Here is a 25,241-nt window from a genome sequence, read left to right as displayed (position 1 = left end):
AAGCAACATGTTTTGCAAGTGTTTGCGGGCCGTTCAGAAACATGGCATTGGGATCCTCGGGAAAAAAGTGGCTACCGGGGGTGCAAACATTTATTTTTCCTAAAAAAAATAAGACAAGAGTTCATAGTAAGTGCACACTACATCTCTGAAGATAAAATGCCAACAGACTAAAATTTCCGGTGATAGAAAAAAAAGACCCAAAAAATGATCTATTGCCTGAAAATACTTAAAATATGACTAGTCCGTGAAAAATGCTTAAAATATGACCACAACCAGTTCACCGTTGTAAACCGTGTATGTGGATGTGCTGCACTCTGCCGTTGTTGGATTTGTGACTCTCCTGCAATGTATTATCCCTTGTGTGTGGTGATCATGTGTAACACATACTGCTGTAATAAACGATTTGGAGGCATTCTGTTCGTTATTTGAGTATCTTTTTTTCTTTTTACATGTGTACGTCAGCGCCACCTGTCAATTGTTTTTTTAGTTATTTTTCTTTCCTGCCTTAAAAAAAATTCCCGTGACCTAGTGAATGCTAACCCTGCAAACCGTTTTTTATTTCGGTTATTTTTCTAGTTTTTATGAATTTTTAAAGTTTTTACGGACTTTTTGCCCACCCTGCACTTATATTTGAGCACTTGGTATAGTTAATCAGGAGTGCGTATGGAGTAATTCACTAAAATTGAAACGTTGAGAAGAAACACGGCAAACATACGAAGAACACGGGTTTTTTTTTTACTGAAATCTGCCTGTTTGAAAAATCTCTGCCAATGTTAGGATTTAACGCGTTTCTCGAGTTTTTCCTCAATCCAGGGATAACGGGAATTAAGACGACCCAATCTTGGGATTCAGTCCTTTTTTAGACAAAAAAGCAGAAAGCAAGGAAAAAAATGTTAAATTATGCATAGTATTTATGATTCATAGTTGATAATTGAAGAAATTAACGGGACATGCCAATGATTGCAAACATAAAGAAAAATTGTTTTTTTAATTACGAATGCAACATAAATTGTATTTACTAAGCATAATATTATCAGAAAGAAGGGCAGCTAATGTCGTCAAACCGACAGGTATTGCCAGAAATCCATCTTTGACGTTGACGATTAAGGACTAATACCAACAACAGAAAAAATTTAGTGGCACGGGACGATAATGTTGAATTGTCGAAAATGTCCATTGTTGAGGAGTTGGCAACCCCTCTATCAAACCCAGTTATAGTAGACACCTACAATAGCTGGTGTTGCCTCGACTGAGCCATATATATACAGTTGTAACGAACTCCAAGAGACTGGATATGAGAACTCCCTTCTCCATCAACTACCAACATTTCCTCGAACAAAAGTAACTCCACTCATATTTGTGAAAACAAACAATATCTTTAATTACCAACGGAGAGAACAAGAAAACCACATTCTCTCCCTCTCTCGAGCACACACATAATCTATATAAAAGAAAAACCCTCCGGCCTTCGTCACCAGAGATGCACCCCCCCCCCTACGTCTCTTCTTCTTTTTCTGTTCTTCCGGGCCCCCCAACAAGAATTCACTCCCCCGCAGTCTCTTTTTTCTCGATCAGTTCTTTCCTACACACGTTCAGTTATGCCTGCACAGTTATACCTGTACAGGCATAACTGCGCAGGCATAACTGAACGGTTCGATGCATCCACACCATTCAGTTATACCCAAAGCTGCATTAATAGTAACTTACAAATAATTTCGGGCAAATTTATTGCAGATTTATTTCAAGCTCACCTGCTATTCAGAAGTAATGAGAGAAAAATATCCAGAATCGATTGAAATTCATAATTGATGAGAGTGATAATTCCAGAATTAGTTGTACCAAAAAAGAAAAAAGTGAATCTTAAGGATATAATTCCAGAACTGATGAAAATTCCAGAATCAAATCGGTTGAATCTCTCAGGCATCTTGTTTACTATGAAAACAGTGTTATTTTAATGCATTTATATTTTTTCACTTCTTTGACAGCTCCTTCTTTGACGCAGCGCTCGCACACCCCCTAAGGGTGGCTCTGAGGTTATGTATCTCTAATCTCCTGCACTCCAGAAAACATCAATACTGTCGAAAGTGTTTCAAGGTTTACTATGGTCAAAGAACAACTGTTTCCCCTATTTATCAAGCAACACTGGCATGCTGATATTTTTCCTTATCTAATGCTGTTTGTTTAGTTTTTTTTGTAGGAAGAGGAGGATCAGATATTGTTCAGACGTAACCGAGACAATGTCAGCGCTGATTCCAGTCGTAAAAAACGTAGAGGCAGACGAATATGAAATCTCCTTGATTGAAAAATGTAAATTTCGTTGGAATTTTAATACGGATGTTATGAAACCTGCGGAAGTAGTCTTCACCGGTTTCAAAGTTTCAGAGGCTTTGATTTACAGTCATTTGTTTCACAATGAAAATCCGATCTGTACTTGGTACATGGCAATGAAAAATAATTACCAGGATCGATCTTATTGCACAGTTCATCTGGTACTAAACTCGGCGAATGAACTTAAAAAGGTGAAGGTTGGCTGCTCGATTAAATTGCATCGCACTACGGGAATGAACAATCTTGATAACTCGAAATCAGCTAAATTTAAATTGAAGTGTGGAGAGTCGTTACCAGAAATCGTCTTGTTTAAATTAAATGCTAAAGAAAGCTTTGTTTATTACGTTATAGATGTTGATATCGAAGCAGAAGTTGATCGTATTCGATCACTTGAAAGCAACGCTTTCTATCCGAAAGCACATTCAAAGCTAAAGAATGATTTCGGTGTACTCATGGACCAAAATGTTCTAAGTGACGTTATCATTACAGTGACTTCCGATGGAGAAAGTATCGAATTACCAGCTCACCAAGCTGTCATGGCCGCGAGGTCACCTGTCTTCCGAGCGATGTTGGAGCTCGATATGAGCGAGAGGAATTGTCGTCGCATAGGAATTGTGGATTTTGGCGCGGACACGGTAAAAGAAATGTTGTCCTTCATGTACACGGGTTCCTTACGTAAGCAGCTGACGTTGGAAACGGGACGTAACCTGCTTCAAATCGCCGATAAGTATGACATGTCTGATTTGAAAGAGGTGTGCGAAATCTATTTGATCGGACAGTTATCCGAATCAAACGCCAAGGACTTGCTGATATTTGCCGACTGTTTCGGCGCCCAAGATCTCAAAGAAAAAGCTACCGATTTTATTTGTGAAAATTTTCATAATTTTCAGCTTGGTTCGACCAGCGCGAAGCTCCATGATTTAGGCGACGATTTGCTGAACACTTTACTGTCTCGGATGGCCATGTCTTTGAAAACTTTGAAAACCAAAAAAGAAAAAAGTGAATCTTAATGTTCTTGGATTCAAATTCGTTATCGGTAAGTGGTCGATAGATTAATTTAATTGCACGGCAATAATTGATATATTATAATTATAATAGCAAAAATGCCTGGCGTTTGCATTGGTTTTCTCCACATACTGGGAGCATTGAAAAAAGACATTGCAAAAGGAATAAACATGTCTGAAACGCCCAGTGTGGGAACCAAGGAGGCAAAGTAAATATTCTGAAAGCGATTGTTGATATCTACGAACCATTGTTGCACGACAGTTTTTCACCCATTTCGGGCGTTTGCCCAGCTTTGCTGAATTTGAAGTATCATATATCGTTCAAATCAGATTTTTTTTATATTTATGCAAAATTTCGCAACGATCAGTCCAAAATTGTAGAATTGCATAAAGAAAATACACAGAGACAAGACAGATAGGAAAATAAATTTTATACATAGGTTGTCCTGTAAGGAGCCGTCGAAGTATTACGTCAGCAGATTTATAGCCATTTTTGACCTTCCCCAGTCAGAAAAATTTCGTCAGCTCCACCCCCCTCCCCCTCCTAACGCATATTATGATCAGATATGTACGGGGGGGGGCACGAGCTCCCCTTCCATGCCCCCCAGACTATCAAAAATTTAGATTTTTTCATGCAAAAAATATTTAAAAAACTTTAATGTTCGGAAGAAAATACAATTATATGTTATTAATATAAATTTCTGTTAATCTCAATCTTATTTGGAGGCTAAGAACTCAAAATTTCTCTTTAACAAATTCATTGCTACCGACCCTCCAAGCCAGCTATCTTCAACCTGTTGTTGGTGAGCAACAAGTGTGCTCAGTTCTCGTGTCCAATTTCGTGCTCCCGAGCACTTGATCAACGCTTCGATTGAACACTCTGCAAAAATTTCATTCAAAGGTTATAATTTCGCTAACTAGGTTCTTGAGCACTGGGTGTCCGCTATAAAAAGTTTGCAACCATTTCGAATGACGTATCTGAGTACTATACGTGATTTGGCTATTTTTGTCTAACTGGAAGTATGCCTCTACGATCAATGGCTCACCAGTGAAGTGCCATACCCCTGTTTGATATGCACCCTGTATAAATTTATTCATTTATTCGATCATGATAATTGAATGGTATTAAATTGGAATCAAATCCGTTTAAACAATCAAATTAACGACTTAATTTGAAAGTGCGAAGGCGCGTCTCAATAAAATTTTTTTTTGTTGGGGGCGGGGGGCGCGTCCCTTCACACCCTTTTCAGGATCTGCCCCTGGTGAATACAAGTTAGCTAGAAAAAAAAAAAGGAACTAGCACAATAAGTCATGTACCTCCATCAGCTAGATGAGGCGAATATTACTAGTTTTGGTACTCATTAGGCTGTACTACGGAACAGTAATCAATCGCCTGGATCATCACCGATATTATCAACATTAAATGGAAATATGTTATTGTATGCATTATCATGCATGTTTTTGCATCTTTTTGCAATTGAATATTAAAAACATATATTTTATTTTCCAGAACGCAAAAAAAGAAATTATACTGGTGAGATGACGACGTTTTTGCTGCAAGTTTCACTTCTTTACATTGATTCTGCGTTAGAATTGAAATTATTATTCAAGAGAACCACAGTTCGAACGGATATGTTCGTCAGTTCGAGGAATAATTTTTTTTTTTTTGTAAAAATATGATTAAATTTGCATTCATCAATCGGGAATAAATGCTAAACTTAGTTAAACGAAAATTGTTTGTTTTTGGCAATTTACGGTTTTTTTATCCAATAATTCAAAAATCTGTCATTTCAAATGAATCGATAGAGGAGAACTACGATAAAAATGTTCAGAAAATTAATTTTTTTTCTCCTAATTTATGGTATTTAATTTTTTTTGAAATAAATAAATACAGTCAAACTCCGTTATAACGACCTCGGTTATAGTTACACCTCAGCTATAATGTCAAAAGTTGGCCATCCGGACTGATTTCCATAGAGAATAATATTAATCAAACCCCTTAGTTATAAGCTTATAAAGTTAGAATGTCGCTATCCCAAGAATTAGAGCTGATTACATTCAGGAAATGTTTGCCTGTCATTCTGTTTATATCTAACGGGGGGAAAAATGTTTATTACATGTTTGACGGTCCGACTTGCTCACTGACATGACACCAGTGTACAAAAAAAAATAGCCATATATTTTACTCTTTCTAACTATTCCCCTATAAAAAGTCCTGTTTTTTTGTTAATGAAGCTTACTTTAATTCCTTATTTTTGCTTGAATCGGGGATGAAGGTAAATTGCATAATTCTTAAAATTCTATAATGAATATGACTATAAATATTCATCTCACATATTTGTCGTCACGCAAGTTTCATATTTAGTTTTTTTTTTATATTCTATTGCTTACATATACACATCCATATCTACAGGGTGATTCAGAAAAGACGGGGAAAACTTAAAGAGGTGATAGTACACACCAATACAAACAATTGTCATCGAAGAATGCATGGTCTAACGTGAAACGCAAACGCGCTAGCGCGTTTCGAAACTGTAGTTCCGCAAACGTTAAAACGGCATTGCTGTTGAAATTTATCGGGAGAAAAAGAACTCCATGAATATGCAAATGTAACCTGGAGAAGAAGAAACCGTATGCAAATCTGTGTCGCAGTGAATAAAAGGCGCGGACGCAAACCCTGTGAATTTAGCCAGTCCAGTTTCGCACAGCTGCCGATGCAAGCACGCACATGTTTTGGGATGGGTTTCGTGCTGCCTCTGTTGTACTGCCGTTTTCAGCTCCGTAAATGAAATGCATGTCTGCCTTTTCATTATTGCTAAAGTGCACCATTATCCCGTACGTTACAACTGTTAGAACTGTTGCACGCTGGAATAATTTCACGAGGCTGGTGTCCGTGCCTTTTATTCACTGTGACGCAGATTTGCATACGGTTTCTTCATCTTCCCCAAGTTGCATTTGCATGCATGGTGTTCTTTTTCTCCGGATAAATTTCAACAGGAATGACGTTTTAACATTTGCAGAGCGGCCGTTTCGAAACGCGCTCCCGCGTGTACGTTTCACGTTAGACCATGCATTCTTTGATGAAAGTTGTTTGTATTGGTGTGTACTATCACCTCTTAAAGTTTTTTCCATCTTATCTGAATCACCCTGTATATTTAAACATAAAGACGACTTACGAAAATTGAGACTGTATAGCGATAATCAACCTCTGGTCATTTTGAGCGGTATCGATCACTTTAGGTGGAACGATACGTTGGTCCTTCCAGTGTGGAACTTTCTTTCTCTCTTTCGAATGGAGCACAACTCCGGTATATCGCCATGGGCCATTTACTACCGATTGTGTTGTGCCGTAAGTGTGTGCGTGGTTACTTAACCGTCTGAATGCGTGTCTAGTGCTGTCTGTGAATTTTTGGAGGTGTTATCTATGTTACGAAATGTGAGTAAAGTGAAAGGATTCTAACGGCCGTATTCACCAACACAGTTTAAACTGCAATCGCAGGTGAAAAGATTGAAGCTGGAAACGGATTGGTTAAATTGCGGATTTTAACCAATCCGTGTCGATCGCTAATTCTTTGACCTGCGATTGTAGTTTAAACTGTGTTGGTGAATACGGCCATAATGTTTGTAGGTCTGCTGCTCTAAACCATTTAAGGTAACTAAAAAAAAAAACAAAAAACGCTCTCAAGCTAATTAAAAATAAAAAACCCACTGAAATTAATAAAATTATTTGCTGCCCCCCCCCATTGATGTAATATTTCAATTAAAATATTCTAACAGCACTAATTTACTTCCGTATTTGTGAATAAGAAATTCAATACGCGTTTTTATGGGTGTGAACCATTTGAATCCTCGCTGGGGTACGGATGTTTGGTGCAAAACTTCAAAACTGGCGCTAAGTTCCATGCCTAAAATGCCTAACGGAGCAATGGTTGAAATCGCCAATCAGTGGTGCTCGGATTTTCCATATTTTTCGGCATTTTCAAGAAATGGTAATTATTTTAAGTATTTTTGAGCGATCGATTATTTTTTTTTTAGAATTTTCAAACAATGGATCAATTTTTGGTCATATGCCACTGAAACTTTTAATCTGCAGGAATTTTCTTTATAGATATATAATGTGCGTTTTTTTCTTTTCTTTTCTTTGGAAGAAAATTTTGCATTCCTGGTACCCACTATTTTTACCTCGGAGGCTCCCCCTGCCATGTTTCTGAAGTGAGACTGAATGACACGCCAAGCACATGCGAAGATGCTATTCATTCGGGCACTCGAAATTTTAACTGTTTCATCATGCCTGACAACATGAGGATCTTTACCAGGAAATGCACGAGGAACTTTGGTAGCAGGGATGATTGACTGAAGTTGATTTTTTGTCTCTTCCTGCTTCAGGCGCAAATGTGGGTCAGTTTCCCCGCCAAAAAGTCTCGCACCAGAGTCTCCTACAACCAGAACCACAACCAAAAAAAAAAATTGACTCTGTCACTCAGGCAATTATCCATTTCGGCGCCCCGTCCTCATAATTTTGGACGAACGAAAAGAAAATTTGGCGCCCTTCCTGCTCCAGCTCCCGGGGCACTAGACTCGACCTCCTTAAAAGACATTGCCTTGCCTCTCCTAGTTGTGGCCTCACCTGCAATTGTACAAATATTGAAGTATATTATTATCACTCACAAATCAAAATGTGGATGGCAGCTCTAATTTCAAGTAAAACACTAGATACGCGCGCAAACGGTTGGGTATATTAAGTATATGAAGGCCCTAAGCACTCAAGTGATTTTGGTGCCCCCACACTTTAGTTTTTACCTTAGCGAATGCCTTTTCCAATGACAATTAGATTTGTTTACAATTTTCTAGTATAAGTATGCAAATTGGTAAGCAGGTATTCAGGAGGTTTAGTGGGGAGGGGGAGGTTCAGAAGAATTATTTTTCCCGGGGGCCTGTGATGCCACGGCTCGGGATCCTCGAGTACCTGGAAGGCCTCATAACAATTTGATCCGATTAAAATTTTATAGTGAGCGAGTTTGCAAATTTTGTGGTATGCAGGTATATATATAGCTAGGTGGGGGGGGACTCAGAAGAATAAGAATTTGCTTTACTTGAGGGGTAGGGGGAAGGTTCTATGACGCTGTCGAGACGGCTCTGGGCTTACTTATGGTAACAGAGCAAAATCTCAATCCAAAAACTGAGCATTAACGCGAGTTCTTGTTACAAATTAACTTGGCTACTCTGCTTTTGTGGCACCCTTTAGGGCCGCAACTAGAAACAAAAATTTACTATCGCTTGGGGGTCCATACCTACACACCCCTTCCACTTAATTTTTAACAGAAAGAAAATAAAATCGATTCTCTTGCTGGTCCAGCACCCAGGGAACATACCCTACCCCCTTCTGTCTTTTAGTTGCGGCCCTGGTCAACTTTTCCATGAGGATCTTTAACTGTAGAACCAAGTGCTCTTGAAATTTTAGGATTTCCTATTGGATGGTTGATGTTGGGGAAAAAAATTGTGCATTTAAAAGCAATGTACTATTTGATCATTTTTTCGTGGTGCCTGTTTTGATGCCCTAAACGCGTGCTTATTTTGCTTAATGGTTAATTCATCAGGGGGACGTGGCGGGCCCCCAGCCCTTATGGGGAATTAATGGCCCGCAAAAGGGCCAGACATCTCCGAAATTTTTTTATTCTGGTTCTGGTTAATCCGGCCCTGGTCTCCCTACTTGTTGGACAAGCATCGTTTTCGCTCCGTGGGAACGGAGGAAGTATAAAGAAGCTCATACACGTTCCAGAAGTCCTCTGGGGAAAAACTGATCAGACGCGCCAGCCTGTCGAGATTTCCGGACTCGGCCTGAATACCCCTTCACCACACACGCTCCGAAATACCTTTCATTTCGCTGGTGGGTAATAGATGCGACGGACGATTATTTGGCTCTTGTTGGTTTTGTATTGGCGAATAATCGCATGCATTCTTAACCCATTGGCGAAAAAGCTGTTGGTGTTAAAGTTGAATGATCTGTATTCGATGTACAGGCGATAAATATAGTAGTCTTGTCCGCATATTAATAAAACAGAACAAAAAGAAAGAAATTCGGAGAGAAAAAACGATAAGGGTAGGGAGGAACAGTATAGACAGTAGGTAATTGTATATATAAGAGATATATAGTACCTTGCTTTTTGCCCTCACCTACGTGTTTTCTTTCACACTTCCATGTACGGTATAAAATAGAAGTATTAGTTCTGAGAAAAGATTCATTATATGTTGAGTGGGGGGGGGGGGGTGCCGTGGAGAACGAGGAGGAGGAAAGCTGAGGAGAAGGGGGAACACATACACAATTTTGTTTCTTAGGATTACAATAGGATTCTCGATGACGAAAAAAGTGGTTGAAGAAATAGTCAGCTAAGAGTGAATTTATTCAACTAGTATTTGGACGTAATATTACGTCCATGATCGTGCCGCTGCGGTGGTCGAGTGGTTATAGTGACGGATTCGCGATGCGAGGATCCGGGTTCTAACCCCACAGTGGTGGTCGGCTGAAGTTGGTTTTCTGTGCGAGCCGATCTCCCCGTTAAAAAGTCTCGCCACAGAGAGTAACAGTCCTACAACGATAAATCATTTAATCACAACACTTCACTCATAGTTAGAAAAACGGGTGGCAGATGGCAGCACTACACATCACAAGCTATGATAGTTGTGGAGGACTTGGATCTTATAGCCATTACAGAATCTTGGGCAAACGATGGGGATGAATCTTTCTTACACATCTCCGGATACGATACTTTTTTGAGAAATAGATCTGATAGGAAAGGGGGTGGAGTGTTGATATACGTGAAATCATGTTTGAAGGCTAGAGAGTGTAACGTGCAGAGAAGTGATATTGAAACCATATGGGTTGAACTTGAGAACAAAAGACGTCATAAGCTTATTGTTGGGGTTTGTTACAATCCACCGAATAGGGATCAAAACTATATCGCCAAAATGCATGATGAAATTTCCTACATGTGTAAGCGAAAGAGGGTTCTCATACTAGGGGATTTCAATTACCCGGGTATTGATTGGGAGAACCTTTCATCTGGAAATCAGTATGAAAGAGACTTTCTTAAGTTGGTGCTCGAAAATTTTTTGTATCAGCATGTATCAGAAGCCACTAGGGGTACTGCTATTTTGGATTTAGTTCTTACTAGTTCTGAGGATCTAGTTGAACATGTTTCGGTGGGGGAAGAGTTTTCTTCCAGTGATCATCGTATCGTCAGATTTCTCTGTAACTTTTCCTCGGGTAAGGTTGATAACAAAAGACTGGTTCCTTGTTTTCGGAGAACTAACTTTGATGTTTTGCGAAGAAGGTTAGCGGAAGTTTTCAAAGACCGGTTGGAATCAGTAGGGGTGGTAAGTCAATGGGAAGAATTTAGTACGAAGCTGTCCTCTGTTTTGCACGACGTCATACCCTTTGTTCGAAAAAAGCGTGTTTGTACATCACACCCTCTATGGTTCACGGATAGCGTGCGGAACCTTTATCTTGAAAAGAAAAGAGCATTCAGAGAGTATAAAAGTAGACGAGGTGACCTATCATTGTTTACTGATAAAAGAAGACTGTTGAAGAAAGCGATAAGGGATAGTAAAAAGCAAGTTGAATCTAGGTTGGCAGATAACATTGGCTCTGACCCAAAATCATTTTTTCGATACGTCAATAATGGATGTAAGGGGACAGTTGGCCCCCTCTCGATAGGAGGCTCAAAAGTAGAGAGCAATGTAGGCATGTGTAGTGCTTTCAATGACTTTTTCGCGTCGGTTTTTAATGGAGATAATGATATTCGATATACGGGTGTTGCATGGGGTAATAAAACGCTCAACGATATTCAAGTGGAAGACGTGGAGGTCCTAAATCTTCTAAGAAATGTATGTGCAAGCAAAGCACCAGGACCAGATGATATCTATCCCAGGGTTCTCAGGGAAGGTGCTAATGAATTGTTGGGGCCAGTCGCACAGATATACAGGAGTAGTGTTGCTGAGGGTATCGTCCCGAGAGATTGGAAACTGGCTAACGTTGTTCCGATATTTAAGAAGGGTAGTAGAGAAGTGGTGTCTAATTATCGTCCAGTGAGTTTGACGAGCTCCCTCTCGAAAATTTTGGAAATTATCATCAAAAGGCAGTTTGTGAAGTGGATAGACGAGAATAATGTATTGTCGGATAATCAGCATGGGTTCAGGAAGGGGAAGTCATGTGTAACTAACCTCCTTTGCTTCTATGATTACGTGACTAAGGCTTTGGGTAAGAGCAAAAATGTCGACGTTGTTTACCTTGATTTCCAGAAGGCATTCGATCGGGTCCAACATGGCAAACTCTTGAAGCGTTTACACGAGATTGGAATAGGGGGCAACTTGCTGAATTGGATAGAATCGTGGTTAAGAGATAGGTCGCAACGAGTTATGGTGAACGGGGAATTCTCTGGTTGGACAGACGTCACAAGTGGAGTTCCTCAGGGAAGTGTCCTTGGCCCCATACTTTTTTCACTTTTTATCGATAAACTCGATCAGGGTATCGATGGAATTACTAGCAAATTCGCAGATGATGTGAAGCTAATGGGGGTAATCGGGAATGAAAGCGATAGGGAGTTGCTCCAGACCAACTTAAACAAGATTGCAGCATGGGCAAATGAATGGAGCATGACGTTTAGCGTAGATAAGTGCATGGTCGCTCATTTTGGTTCGAACAACCCACGGTTCTCTTACGAGTTGAATGGTGTCACTATCCTGGATGCAACTAGAGTCACCGATTTGGGAATTCTCATTGACGAGCGACTTAAGTTTTCTGAACATTGTTCAGCGGTTGTCAAAAAATCGAATAGAATGCTTGGTCTCATTTTCAAAAAGGTCTCTTCGCGTTCTCCTAAAGTCATTCTTCCGCTTTTTCGAGGCTTAGTTCGTCCTGGACTGGAGTATGCTGTAAGGTTTTGGAGACCATACCTACAGAGGGACATAGACTTGGTTGAAGGGGTGCAGAGAAGAGCTACGCGTGTCCTTATTGGCACACAGGGCTTGAGTTATGAAGAAAGACTTCATTTTTTGAATATGTTTACATTGGATGAACGCAGGTGTCGAGGAGATATGATCGAAGTGTTCAAAATTTTCAATGGGATGGATAGGATGGACCATGAACTTTTAGTACACCGCCAATCGACTGCTTTTACAAGGGGACACCAGTATCGATTGGTGAGGGAAAATGCAAGGTTATGGTGTCGCAGGGAATTTTTCTCCAATAGGGTTGTTAATAAATGGAATAGCTTACCCCCGGAGGTAGTAAATTGTAACACAATTGACACGTTTAAAAAGAAATACGATAAACATGTTGGGGTAAATCGAGAGGCTATCCATTCTTAGAATAAGACAACCATAAGTATTCTTTATGGGCATTGTATAATATTTTATCATGTGTATATATTGTTTGTAATTTGTGTTAATTGCATTTTTAATTGGGTTGCTGTATTTTTGAAACATATGACAACCATATTTTTATGGGCATCTTTTTATCAGCCACCTCGTTGGGCATTTTGCCTGTTGTGGCGTTGTATTTGTATTTGTATTTGTATTTGTATAAGCATTACAGGGAAACAAAAAAAAACTTCACGTCAGGTTTCACTACACGTACATTCCCGCATGTACCGATTCGTTGGGGGTTCCGCGGTGGGGTGGGGTGGGGTGGGGGGGGGGTGTAGCAGTAGTAGGTAGGGCCTCCAAAAAATGGCTCGGGGATCCATGATGTTCTTAAGTCAGCGACCTCGTTGGGCAATTTGCCTGTTGTGGCGTTGTATTTGTATTTGTAAAAGGAGGGAGGGGGGGAGGTTAATAGAAATCACAAGAAAAAGCGTGCCAGAAAAATATGATTAAATGATTGTATACAGCAAAGGGACATTCTTTCCCCCCCCCCCCTTCACATGAACGTGCTTTCAGAATTGATGGTTGTGTCTAGAGGTACATTTTCTTTTTCAAAGAACAGGTCAGTATATTATAGCTGCCAGCTGCCAACATTGGAAAATGCAAATTCGGGAGGTGGAGGAGGAATTCGGTGGATCCACATCCTGTACAAAAATAAATGTGAAAGGGGATGTTTTAAAACATTTTAGGCATTTTTCATTAGTAAAAGGGAAATTTTATGGATATTTTCCCGTTACTAAAACTGTGGCATAGTGCAAGCTATCGCCAATCATGGCCAACATGGTTGATGTCCTTGGGTTAAATTATCTATCATTATTTCTCTCAAAAATCAAGTCTGGCAAACCAAAACTAGTTTATCTATAATGACATGAGTTTTGATGAATAATCGTACGCTTATTCGAGTTTTATGAATTTTATAAAAATCTAATGACTTTTGGTTCACCTTGCATAAGAATCCTGCAAAAAGAATACAAGAATAAATCATACTCTGATAATTTGCATTCGCTTATAAATAAGGATTTTTTTTATCGGGGGGGGGGGGTGTATATATAAAAAAAAGAAATAATAATGCGATGGAACCGAATTTTGTTCCCTGTAGAAGTAAACCAATATATTATATATTGGCATTTGTGTATTACATGTTTTTATTTGCGTAATATACGTTCTATATTTGTGTACTATATGTTGTATTCGCGCAACGTATGTCTAAATTTGTGTATTACATGTTTGTATTTGTGAAATAAAAAAAAAGTGTATAAAAAACTCACAATTTCGAAATCATCTTACATCAACTCACTAAATAATCGTGTTATTTTTGGATGGAAGAAAAAATCGGCTACAAACAAACGGTATTGCACCCTGCAATTTGGCAAACCATTATTTACTTTTGCCCAACGTTGATAATTTTCCCGTCCAATTTGCTAATTCACAAAAATTACGTACCAAGCACAAACAACAGCATTGTAACTTTTTCCATTTCTCGAGATCAATCACGTATTCATATTCAATTATTAGTCTTCTAAGCGTTCATTAGAGGCCAGATGTTCAACCATTACGAAGTTATCATTGCATTCACAAGTATGAGTATCAATTATTAATAATAATCGCTGTCATGCTCCCTCCTCGTGAACATTTCTTTGAATTTCATGGAACGTTCATCCCGCAGTTGTTGTTGTCTTCGCAATTCGATCGTTGTCCACTCGGTCTTTTCCCTTGGTGTATGAAGAAGTTGCTCTTCCAGTTGCCGCGTTTTTTCCTCGAAAACCTTTAATTTCCTGTCGAAGGACTCCTCAGCCGTGTTGATTAAGTCTTTCAGAATTGAAGGGTTGCCTCTAATGATTTCAATCACTTCCGGTAGATGATCATCACATTCATTGATCTTTTTGCAAAAATAATCAACCGCTTTGTTTTTCAGTTCTTTCACACAATAAACGACACTGACTTTCAAAATGGGAACTACACTGGCAACGTCCATTTCTTTCCCCAGTAAATATTCAACCATAGCGTCTTTCAGCTCAGTCACGTCGTACTCATTGGCGATTTTGAAGAGCTCTACCGCTTTTTCTATGGTGATTCCATTGGGAATTTTTTTAGTGTATAGAAAACTAATCATTTCACTCACTACTTCATGTCCGTAGCCCGAGATTTCGACGAATCCTTCTCTTTTTTCACGCATGTTCGTTTCGAGCATCTTTTCGAAGCATTTCGAGCGAGCTTTCAGGACGAAACGATGGACAGGAAACGTCTCAGACTTCACTTTAATCGCGAAATCTGCGTATAGCGGATCGTACGTGAGAGCTGCGAGTTCTTCCGACATCTTAAAGTGAAATTGAATGTTCTGAAAATGAAAGAGAATATTGGAAAACACTCTATCAATAACCAAATGAATTCTTTTTTTCTGTTTAATCACAGCTATCTTAGATTTCACAACGAGTGGGAAATCGGTAGATGACGCGAGAGCATTATCAACAGCGATGGTTTCGGTTGTATTGTTAAATTCGGACGAATTCAATTTTATATCTACATGAAATTGAGTAATTGATATCCTCACATTGTCATATGGTATTTTCACTTTATGGTTTTCCTTCACAGAAAAATTTTGATACAGGTCGAAATGCTGATTCAAGGATCAAAATTCAATTTTACGACTCGAAATTTCGTTCGCACAAGTAAAAATACTCCTTATTTTAGGTAATTTTTTTATAGAGTGATTTTTCTCAGTTTTTCATTTAAAAAAATACCCCTCTTTTCACAAATTATCCGTTTACATTTTGAAGCGGCGTGTAATTTCTACTGAAAATTATTTTTTTAGATAACACTGGTCGAAAAAGGTCTGTACCGCATGTGTAAACTCCAATTCTTATAGTTATTTCTTCGGTTTATTTTCTTTTTTCATTTTGACATCGTACACGTGTGTTATGCTCAAGAATTTCTCTCATATAGCATATCATTGAGTTCAGCTATACATTTTAGTCAAATGGATTTTACGTTGCATCGAGTTGATGGCTGTCTTCATGGGGAGAACGACGCGAGTGATTCGATACTTGCGAGCACGGAGGCAAGGGGAGCCATCACTATAAATCTTCGCTAACTTTTCCGACGCAACTCTGCCTTTTTTGAGGTAACGGAAGTAAGGTGCTTTGCATCAGTCCGGGGTTGTGAGCAGTTATATCTATCTATCTTATATAGCATCAGACCCGCGTTTTCACTCATTCACATAATGTTGTGAGCTTATTCTTGAAATTATCAAATGACAGAAAATCCCTTATTATCCAGCTACTTTCAGCAAGTAACTGAACACACTGCTCACTGTAGCACCGACGTCTTTCTAAATTTTCGTGACATTCAACCGGAATTATTATGTGAGTTGCTCAAAAAATCTGGTAAATAAAATCGACATTTCCTGCGCATGCGCAATTAAAAACCATTGATTTAAAATGTTCATTTCTCATTGGGTACTGGATTGCTATGTTTTCAATTCCTTCACGGAAATTTGTCATATACAGTGTCAAATTTCCTGTAAGTTTCGTAAAAATTGGTTGAAAACCCCGCTTGCTATAAGTGAAAAACGTGCTAAAAAAAATTGGAATTTTTATAAGAAACATTTATATCAACGTGAATATACGTGCTATTGTCGTGAAAATGCATGCAAGTGCAGTGAGTGATACTGCGGCTAACGAACGCCTCGGCTTGCGAGTTTTTCGGCTAACGAAGATTTTTATCGTGATTTTTCTGCCTTGGCTGACGAATACGGATTTGGCTAGGGAAAATTTTCATTTGATATGTATGCCCGTGCTAATACAAAACAGCCGCGCCGTGAGCTGAAGTTTAGCGCCAATCATCATCAGAATCAATATCACTCAATTTTAACTCATGCTCACCTCACCTGTTTTTTTCCAGATGAACCTTCAATTCTCTTACTGTTACATGTAAAATGAAAGATTCAGCTAATAGAGAACGAATTTTAAAAGAAGTAGCCTATGTTTTCGGAGCGCGCGTTCTTTCAGGGCAAGACTCTTAGCATCAAACTGAACAGTGTGGACATTCTAGGAGATTCATCTTTCGTCTGCATGTATCAGACACAGAAATAAGCTGACCAAATCACAAATGGATGGCGACACCTACGATGCCGACTGGGTTGTGGCAACAATAACAACTTCAAAGCTGGTATTGGTTGTGTGCATTAGTGTAAAATTAAAAGATCTTTATTGTATCTTTCTCATCTTCCAGTAGATTTTCATTTATTCCATTTCGAAGCTGTTCATTTTAGCCTTTAGTCAATTTTTTTCTTCTTATACTGCTACCTGGTGTTAAAAAAACAATTTATTTTTAACTTTTGGGCCGTTTCTAGAACGAATTAAGCCACTTCCCATAGAAACCTATCAGATATCATGTTTCGGCTAACGAACATGATACAGGAACGAATCATTTTCGTCAGCCGAGGTATCACTGTATTGCAAAAAAACAAATAAAAATCTCTATGAAAGTTACAAAAGTTGCAACTTTTTGTGATACCAGGATTAATAACAACTTAAAAAAAAATGGCGGGCCCCCTAAAAACATTCGTGACCGATTCGGCACTGGAAAGTGCGTGTTCAAGTATCATGTTTACATGCCCAAAATTACAGAACTGTGTGACGACTCATTTGCTGTCAGGAAATCATAGTAAACTCTCCACTCACAGTGTGGAACAGTACATATTCAGAAAGAAGGAAAACGTGTGTGTGTGTGTGCTCTGGAATGAATTCCTTCCCATCTTGTTTTATTACTGCCGAGATATCTCGCCTCCTTAAAAGTCTCTTATTTTAACAATTGACAAGCCCAGAAATTTTGTAAAGTTGATCCTTCAATGAAATACTATTCCATGTATTCCCCCCCCCCCCCATTTTGCACCTGGTGGGAATCAGAAGAAAGCTTGCATTACTCATCACGACATTTTGAAGAAGGCGTAGTAAATTTTGCGGGGCCGCTTAAAAGCCGCTGTTTTTCTGTGGTTCCCAACTTCGAGGCGCGAATGCGAGCCGATCTCTCCTTCGAAAAGTCTCGCCACACAGAGAGCAATACAAATATAATTCAATCATTACACTTTTTCCTTCTGAAATATATATGGCAGCACTGAAAAATCAGCCACAGCAGTAGATAAGCACTCAGACTGTTAGGTACATACACTTACACATCCCGCACGACTCACTAGGTAGTAAAACTTCCTATAGATGGCGATAGACCTGAGTTGTGCTCGATTTAAAAGAAATAAAGTGCCGCTCAAAGGGTTAATTTTCTAACAACTTTTTCAAGAAAAATAGTTTTCACAAGCATATTTTTATCACACACAATAGCGACATATTTTTCAGAATTTTCAAACTTCACATTCTGTGGGTCTATAAAAATGTCTGTAAAGTTCAATGGAGGTGATTTTTGCATACCTTTCTTTCTTTCAAACCGAGTGGCAATTTCGGTCTATCACACCACGATCGATTTACTACGTACATGTGTACTTAAATGCCTGAGTGCGTATCTAGACGAATTCGTACGTTTCTAGACGACGAATTCGCCGTCTTTCTCCCATTCTAATCTAATTAACTTGACTGCTCTTTCCCGAATTCGTCGCCCTGTTACATAATCCGCTTGGCGTCCCCCACACCTGCAAGTACACCTGCGTATCTAAGTCATTCGTTTGATTACTCCATGCCCTCACTCTTTTCTAAGTCATCATTCACATGCTTACACATTGTTTTAGTCACTCACATGTTTGCACACTGTTTTGCTAATTCACATGCTTGTACACACTCCCTGTCAGTGACTAACATGGCATCTCCCTCTGTAGGTCATTCATGTGCTTGCTCATGCTCTGTCATTGTTTTGCTCACTCACGTTCTTGCAAACTCGATAGGTCACTCTTTTGTTCATTCACTTACTTAGTCCCTTGTTGTCAGGGGCCGGGGGTAGATTTATTGATGATTATATAAATTTCGCCACCCATCTATCATTCTGCTAGTTTTTTTATTTTTTTTTTGGCCACTCATTTCTCAAATCCCCCCCCCCTTGAAAATACGCCACTGGGGGGGGGGGAGAGTTCAGTTTTAGCGCGTGAAGGGTGTATTTCCAATTAGCTAGATCTATGTTTGGATTGTGGCTTCCTTCTTCCTCACGGCCGTCAAGGTCACCTCGAGTTCATTTCATATCTTGTTGTGTTCTCGGGTTTTTTTTTTTCGAAATGTCTGAGTATAGACGTAAAATGTTTAGACGTAAGTTTTGTATTCGTCACTTCACTACTTCGTCCTGAAAGCTCGCTCGAAATACTTCAAAAAGATGCTCGAAACGGACACGCGTGAAAAAAAAGAAGAATTCGTCGGAATTCCTTGTCGTTAATTCTGGGGGAACAAAATATTTTCCTTCTCAATATACAGGGTGATTCAGAAAAGATGGAAAAAACTTAAAGAGGTGATAGTACACATCAATACTAACAATTGTCATCAAAGAATGCATGGTCTAACATGAAACGCAAACGCGCTAGCGCGTATACAAACAGCCGCTCCGCAAACGTTAAACCGGCATTCCTGTTGAAATTTATCGATAGAAAAAAGAACGCCACACATGAAAACGTAACCTGGGGAAGAAGAAGAAACCGTATGCAAATCTGCGTCACATTAAATAAAAGGCGCGGACACTAGATTTATGAAATTATTCCAATGTGCAACCGTTCAAACAGTTGTAACGTACGGGATAATGGCACACTTTAGTAATACTAAAAAAAAAAGACACACTTTTTATTTATGGAGCGACAAACAGAAGTACGTACCACAGAGGCAGCACGAATGTACGTTGAGCGTTTCTCTCACAGGCGGTTGCCCAATCCGAAAACATCTGCGCGCTTGCATCGGCATCTGTGCGAAACGGGATCCTTACTTGCTTCCCTGTCTGATGCAGGTCGCACAAGGACTGCCAGAAAAGCAGGTGTGGAAAACGAGATTTCCCCGGGTAACATTTGCATGCATGGCGTTCTTTTTTCTCCCGATAAGTTTCAACAGGAATGAAGTTTCAACGTTTGCGCAGCGGCCGTTGTTGTTCGATGTTGGACCATGCATTCTATAATAAGTTTTAACACCTCTTAAAGTTTTCCCCATCTTTTCTGAATCACCCTGTATCATGAAATCATTTCTTTCAATAATTATGCAATTATTATTTTATTAATTGTGAAATTATTTCTATCAGAAATTACGAAATTATTTCTCTCATTGATATATAAAAAAATGTTTTTAATAATTCTGAAATTATTATTATTATTATTTCATTCATTAATAAATAAATTTATTTATTTATTCAAGCATAAAAAATACACATTAAATTGAATTCAAAAATTGGAAAATTTTTTCTTTCATTAATTTTGAGTTTTCATCGATTTGTTTCGGAATTATTTCTTTCGTTTACTCTAGAATTATTTTCTTCATTTATTCCGAAATTTGTCCTTTCATTATTTCTAGAATTAATTGTTTCAACCATTCTCTGCCCCGACATTAAGCTCTGCGAGCCATACATTGAAGACCCCTACTCTAGCGTATCGCCTACTTTGGGCTCAAAATAAAAATTAATAAATTTCATAAAATATTATGGAAAGGCGATTTGTTTATTACAGTCTTTCAGAGAAAGGTGGTTTGAACTACATTAAAAAATTACTTAAAATCCCAATATTTTTCAATTGTTATTTTCTGGCATAAGGTTGAACAAAAAAGTTTTATAAAAGTTGGACAAAAAAAAACACGTGTTTATGTTTTGCGTGTGTTTTTTCTCCGGAAAGCTTTAGAGCAATTTCGTGTATAATAAACATTGAGCAAAGCGAAAGAAATGCACAAGAGTTCTGGGTCTTGCCAAACAACACGGTGCAACAAAAACTTTGGAACTTTATTCGCGTAAAAACTATTCATCTATTACACAACTTCGCCATATTTTAATCTGACTCGTGACGGAACGATGTTATACGCCATTCTTGTCACTCTCAGCTCCGGCGCCATCGCTGTTTGCTAACCGAATACAAACACACTCTACTCTTGCCACACAAACCCATAATTTCCGCCACTGATTGCATATACAAGCTGCCCCGAATTGTTTGGACGGCCGATATATCTCTGTAACAGTTGACTTCAGAAACACTTCCACAATTAATTACGATTCTTTTTTACTAATAGCGTTACTTACAATGTCATAAACTTTTTATCTAGATCCCGTGTACTAAAATTTCCAGTTAGCGAAGTGTGAGTCCTGCTTTCGGAAGTCGTTTACAAAATAACTCCATATTTTTTCAAATTCAACACTCAAAAATTGTTTACGGAAATTTCGCCCCAGCAAATTTTGTCCCTGGCATTTCGCCCAGACATTTGGTCTGCCCTGACAGTATGAGTGACACAATTTCTAAAAAGGTTAAGTAATTTTCACTGAGGCAGTTACAATACGGATCAGGAAAATTTTAAAAACCACTTAAAGGGTTAAAAAATTTACAGGTTTTCTAGTGTTCGGCCATCTGTAAGAATTCAGATAAACTATTCTTGAGATGTTTTCTCCCCTTGCCTGAAAATGGGTATTTTCATCATTTTTTCAGTCATAAGCGAAGACTCTCTGTGCTTTTCTTTGGGGGGGGGGGCACCAGTGGCCTAGGATGCATAGGAGGGCCTCATGGTTATTTGAGGTCCGGGATTAGGCTTTAGTAGGTAAGAGAAAGTATGTAAACTGGCAGGCTGTGCGAATTTCAACAGTGTTGGGGGGAGGGGGGGGGGTGTCTGAACATCACTTGCGTTGGAGCCCTGTCAGCCTATTGGAATGGGAGGCATATTCACGAATCAAGAGCTTTGATTATAACTATGACTTTTTCTTCCACTGATATCGGAGCAATCAATGCAATTCTCACACAGTGTGAACGTGAAATACCTAGTCCGAATGATTGCGATAACACATTATCCAAATATATCGCCTGACGATGGACAGATGCATATATTCTTTACCTATTAAAAATAATGTGGTGACCCGTTGTGGAAATACCAATTCATTAGCACGTAAGGAAGCTCATAGCATGGATAGCTTATCGAGCCTGCCGATCCCACATGCTTCGGTTACAATACGATCACGCCTGCAGTGTGTGTGACACATATGTTCAGCGCCGGGCTTACAGGCGATTGGAAAATATCCGTAACGATCGGAGCAAAACTGCACCATACAAGGACATTCATAAGAAGTTCAATTCCCGTTTCCATATATACCCCCTTTTGAAAAAAAATCGGTGGAACCGTTGCCATTATGAACCAAGAAAAGGCCGATCTGCTTTCGGAGACATTCTCTATGGTGTTTGTGAGTGATAACGTAACAGTACATATTGATGATAGTATTGAGGAAACTATAGCAGCACAGTTTCGTACTCATTCACTCAGAGAAAAATTTCTAAAATAATCACTCAAATGAAACCCACCTCGGCTCCTGGTCCTGGCAGTTTAAATGCTGAACTTTATAAAATGTTCTGCTCGAGGGCAAGTGCTATCCTGTCACGAGTATTTTCTACCTGTTTCAAGGCAGGTCGTACGTCAGGTGTCTGTCACCCTGCAATTATCACTCCAATGTGCAAAAAGAAAGGCAAATCCGAATTGAATGAAAATTATTGTGGAATATCTTGGAACGTGGATGCAAAAATCTTCGAACGGTGCCTACTACAATAGTAATTGCCTTTTTCACTGGAGAGACGAATCATCAATTTGCTTTTATCCATGGCAGATCCTCAGTGCTACAGATGCTTCATCGCCTTGATGACTGGAGCAGGGCCGTGGAAAATTATGTGCCTACTGACATATCTATACTGATTTTTGTCGATATAAAATTTCGAAATCAATATATATTATTAATCTACGTTGATTTCGAAAAGGCATTTGACAACGTGAAGAGATCGGTATTTTTTAGTAAACTTAACTATGTTGGTGTACCCCCACATGTCGTCAGATCTATCAGTGATTTACTACCTGAAAGGATCCAGTAGGTCCGTGTTGGAAGCTGCCTGTCGAGAGCTGTGAAAGTTACAAGCGGTACCATTCAAGGTTCCATTCTCGGGCTTGTGCTCTTTTCAGTTTTCGCTCACGACCTCCCACCTGCACTAGGTTCTATACAAGTTTCCATGCATGCAAATGATGTAAAATTTTATACGAACATTCATGATTTCAACTCATGCTTCAACCTCCAAGCTGCTTGCGACAGGCTTCCAGATGGTGCCAATCCAACGAACTTCCCATATCGCTCGTAAAAAATGTGGTTCTTAATGTCGGGCACAGCAACCCAGGTTGGCAGTACACAATTGGTAATGTCTGTCTTCCATCGGTCACTGAATACCGTGATCTCTTCATCCCCTTAAATATCTCCTTGAATTTTTTAAGTCATTACGTGAAATCTCAGCTCGTGCCAATAGATTATCATATTTTATTTTTCACACATATCGCAAATGGAGCAATTTGACACTTATTCAGGCATTCAACACATTTGTAAGACCTATGCTAGAATATGTTTTACCTGTATGGTCGACCTTACCGAGTGGGAGGTATCAAGACGCCTGACCAGCCCCAAAAAATATTTACAAAGAACCTGCTTGGTCTTCGCGAAAAATCCTATAGAGAAAGACTGGAACAGCTGAATCAACACTCACTCGAATGAAGCTGACACTTCCTTGATCTAGTTTTGCTCTACGAAATACAGAGGGGACTAACATTCATATAGCAGTGTCGATCCCCTCCCTTACATCAACTCAACAAGAGCCTACGCATTTACAATCAGAATCCCATTCTGACGAAATAACACATGTTATACCATAGTTTTTCATTCGCACAGCCTGCATATGGAACTCATCGCCCGGTGAGATTGTAACGAAGCGTGCAAATCAGTTCAAGGTCGCCTTGAGAAACCATGATCTGTCGCAGCATATATTCGATGCTATTTCAATTTTTTTTAAATTATTATTTGCGAACAATTTCCGCTCATTTTATCATTTCTGAGCCAACTGCTGTTATGTCGTTGACGTTTTAACTTATCAATTTTGTTCTTTTACGAAATTTTATATACACCATTTTTATTAGGGCAGTAGCTTACCTCCTCGGGGCCCCGGGGCAGATATTTTTTTCAGGGGGTCCCCCCCCCTTTAAAAATGAAAAGAATTATGCGAAACGAGTGTACATTTTTGTGAGGCCCACATGGAGCTCGGGGCAGTGCCCCGGTTGCCCCAGCCTATAGCTACGGCCCTGACTTTTATTAGTCGTATAATACTTTTTTTTTTTTGCTTGTTCATTTTGTTCGTTTATTTTTCGTATCTCCCCACCCCCCTTTTCGTGATATAAGCGAGTGCCGGCCTGTCATTCTCAAATAATGTAAATAAATAGATGACTTTTATTTAGGACAACACGACGACCTCCTCATCAGAAGGTGGAAGGACTCGAGGTGTCAGGGGCACTACGACGCTGAACTACGCCAGGCCAGATATTTTATGCAAGACTTCAGCGAAAAAAGGGAGCCAAAAATTTGGTAGACGCCCGCGGGGGACAGTGATCTGTGCTGTGACTTTACGCGCGTGTGCATGTTGAAATGGAGTGTTTTATAACCCGCTGCTTTGTTAGTTTCTAGCGAATGCTAGCGGGGTTCTGATTGTTTGATTAATCGAGTCTGACATCATCAGGCTCTCCGTGATCATCTATCCCTTAGGGAAAAAGCGCAAATCATCCCGAGATGGTCTCTCTGGGCGGTCAGCGGTCATGTCTGTCTGTGGGTCCCAGATTCGAATCTACACCTCGCTACCCGCATTTTTTACCCCCGGTCTTTCATTTACGATTTTTTTTTTTGACGGCTTTTGATTTATTTTTGTTAATTGTAATTTTTTAAACCATTGCACTCAAATATAGTTCATTCTTAAATGTAGGCTTAACCAAATTTAGGTTCACTTATTTTCAGAGTTAGTAAACGTCTCGACATCCCCGTACAATCGCCTGCCGGGTCCATGCGATAGCACGAGCAGAGAGCAACGATGACAAAATAAAAATGTAAAATTCCATCAATCTTTTTTATTTTTAACGGGGAGCGTTCAGTTATAAACATTGTTTATTTGAGCGGAATCGCCAATCAATTCTCGCGTTTGGCGATACGTCGCCAATCGTAGCAGCCCAAAACACACATTCATCATTGCAGCCAGACTCTCATGACAATTCTGCTTGGCAGCGGAAGAGGAGGGGAAAGCGCAATGTGGTGACAGACGTGCATACTTGCAGCCAGCGCCACCACAGTCTCTTGAAGCATCTGTAGTGGGGAAGTTCGTACGAGGTTCACACACACACGTACAAGGCGTTTTCTTTTTCTATTCTGTTGGCTTTGGCAGCGAGTTCTTTTTCACAACCGAGACACAACAACCGATACACAAGCGAGGTCGCCTCAAGTGTATTGCGTTCATCTTGTCGTTCTAGGATCCACTGATTTCCCTTCAGA

At 39.4% G+C, this 25,241-nt stretch overlaps 2 protein-coding genes across 2 annotated transcripts; one reads left to right on the top strand and one right to left on the bottom strand.

Annotated features, from left to right (window-relative positions):
- The first annotated feature begins 2,216 nt into the window (after positions 1 to 2,216).
- LOC149087710 (uncharacterized) lies at positions 2,217 to 5,061 on the top strand. Its single transcript, XM_089231866.1, has 2 exons — positions 2,217 to 3,364; positions 4,843 to 5,061. Exon 1 carries the CDS (start codon positions 2,238 to 2,240, stop codon positions 3,336 to 3,338), a length of 1,101 nt encoding a protein of 366 aa, XP_089087992.1. The 5' UTR covers positions 2,217 to 2,237; the 3' UTR covers positions 3,339 to 3,364; positions 4,843 to 5,061.
- Positions 5,062 to 14,228: 9,167 nt separating this feature from the next.
- On the bottom strand, positions 14,229 to 15,121 carry LOC149087709 (uncharacterized). The gene has a single exon (XM_089231597.1). It carries the CDS (start codon positions 15,067 to 15,069, stop codon positions 14,347 to 14,349), a length of 723 nt encoding a protein of 240 aa, XP_089087723.1. The 5' UTR covers positions 15,070 to 15,121; the 3' UTR covers positions 14,229 to 14,346.
- Positions 15,122 to 25,241: the final 10,120 nt, after the last annotated feature.

This window comes from Pholcus phalangioides, unplaced genomic scaffold, assembly GCF_987345545.1.
Source record: "Pholcus phalangioides strain wild (caught in Gottingen) unplaced genomic scaffold, Ppha-v1.0 ptg000004l_1, whole genome shotgun sequence".
Taxonomy (NCBI): Eukaryota; Metazoa; Arthropoda; class Arachnida; order Araneae; family Pholcidae; genus Pholcus; species Pholcus phalangioides.
Note: the sequence above shows the minus strand (reverse complement) of the source record. Positions and strands in the feature narration are given on the sequence as shown.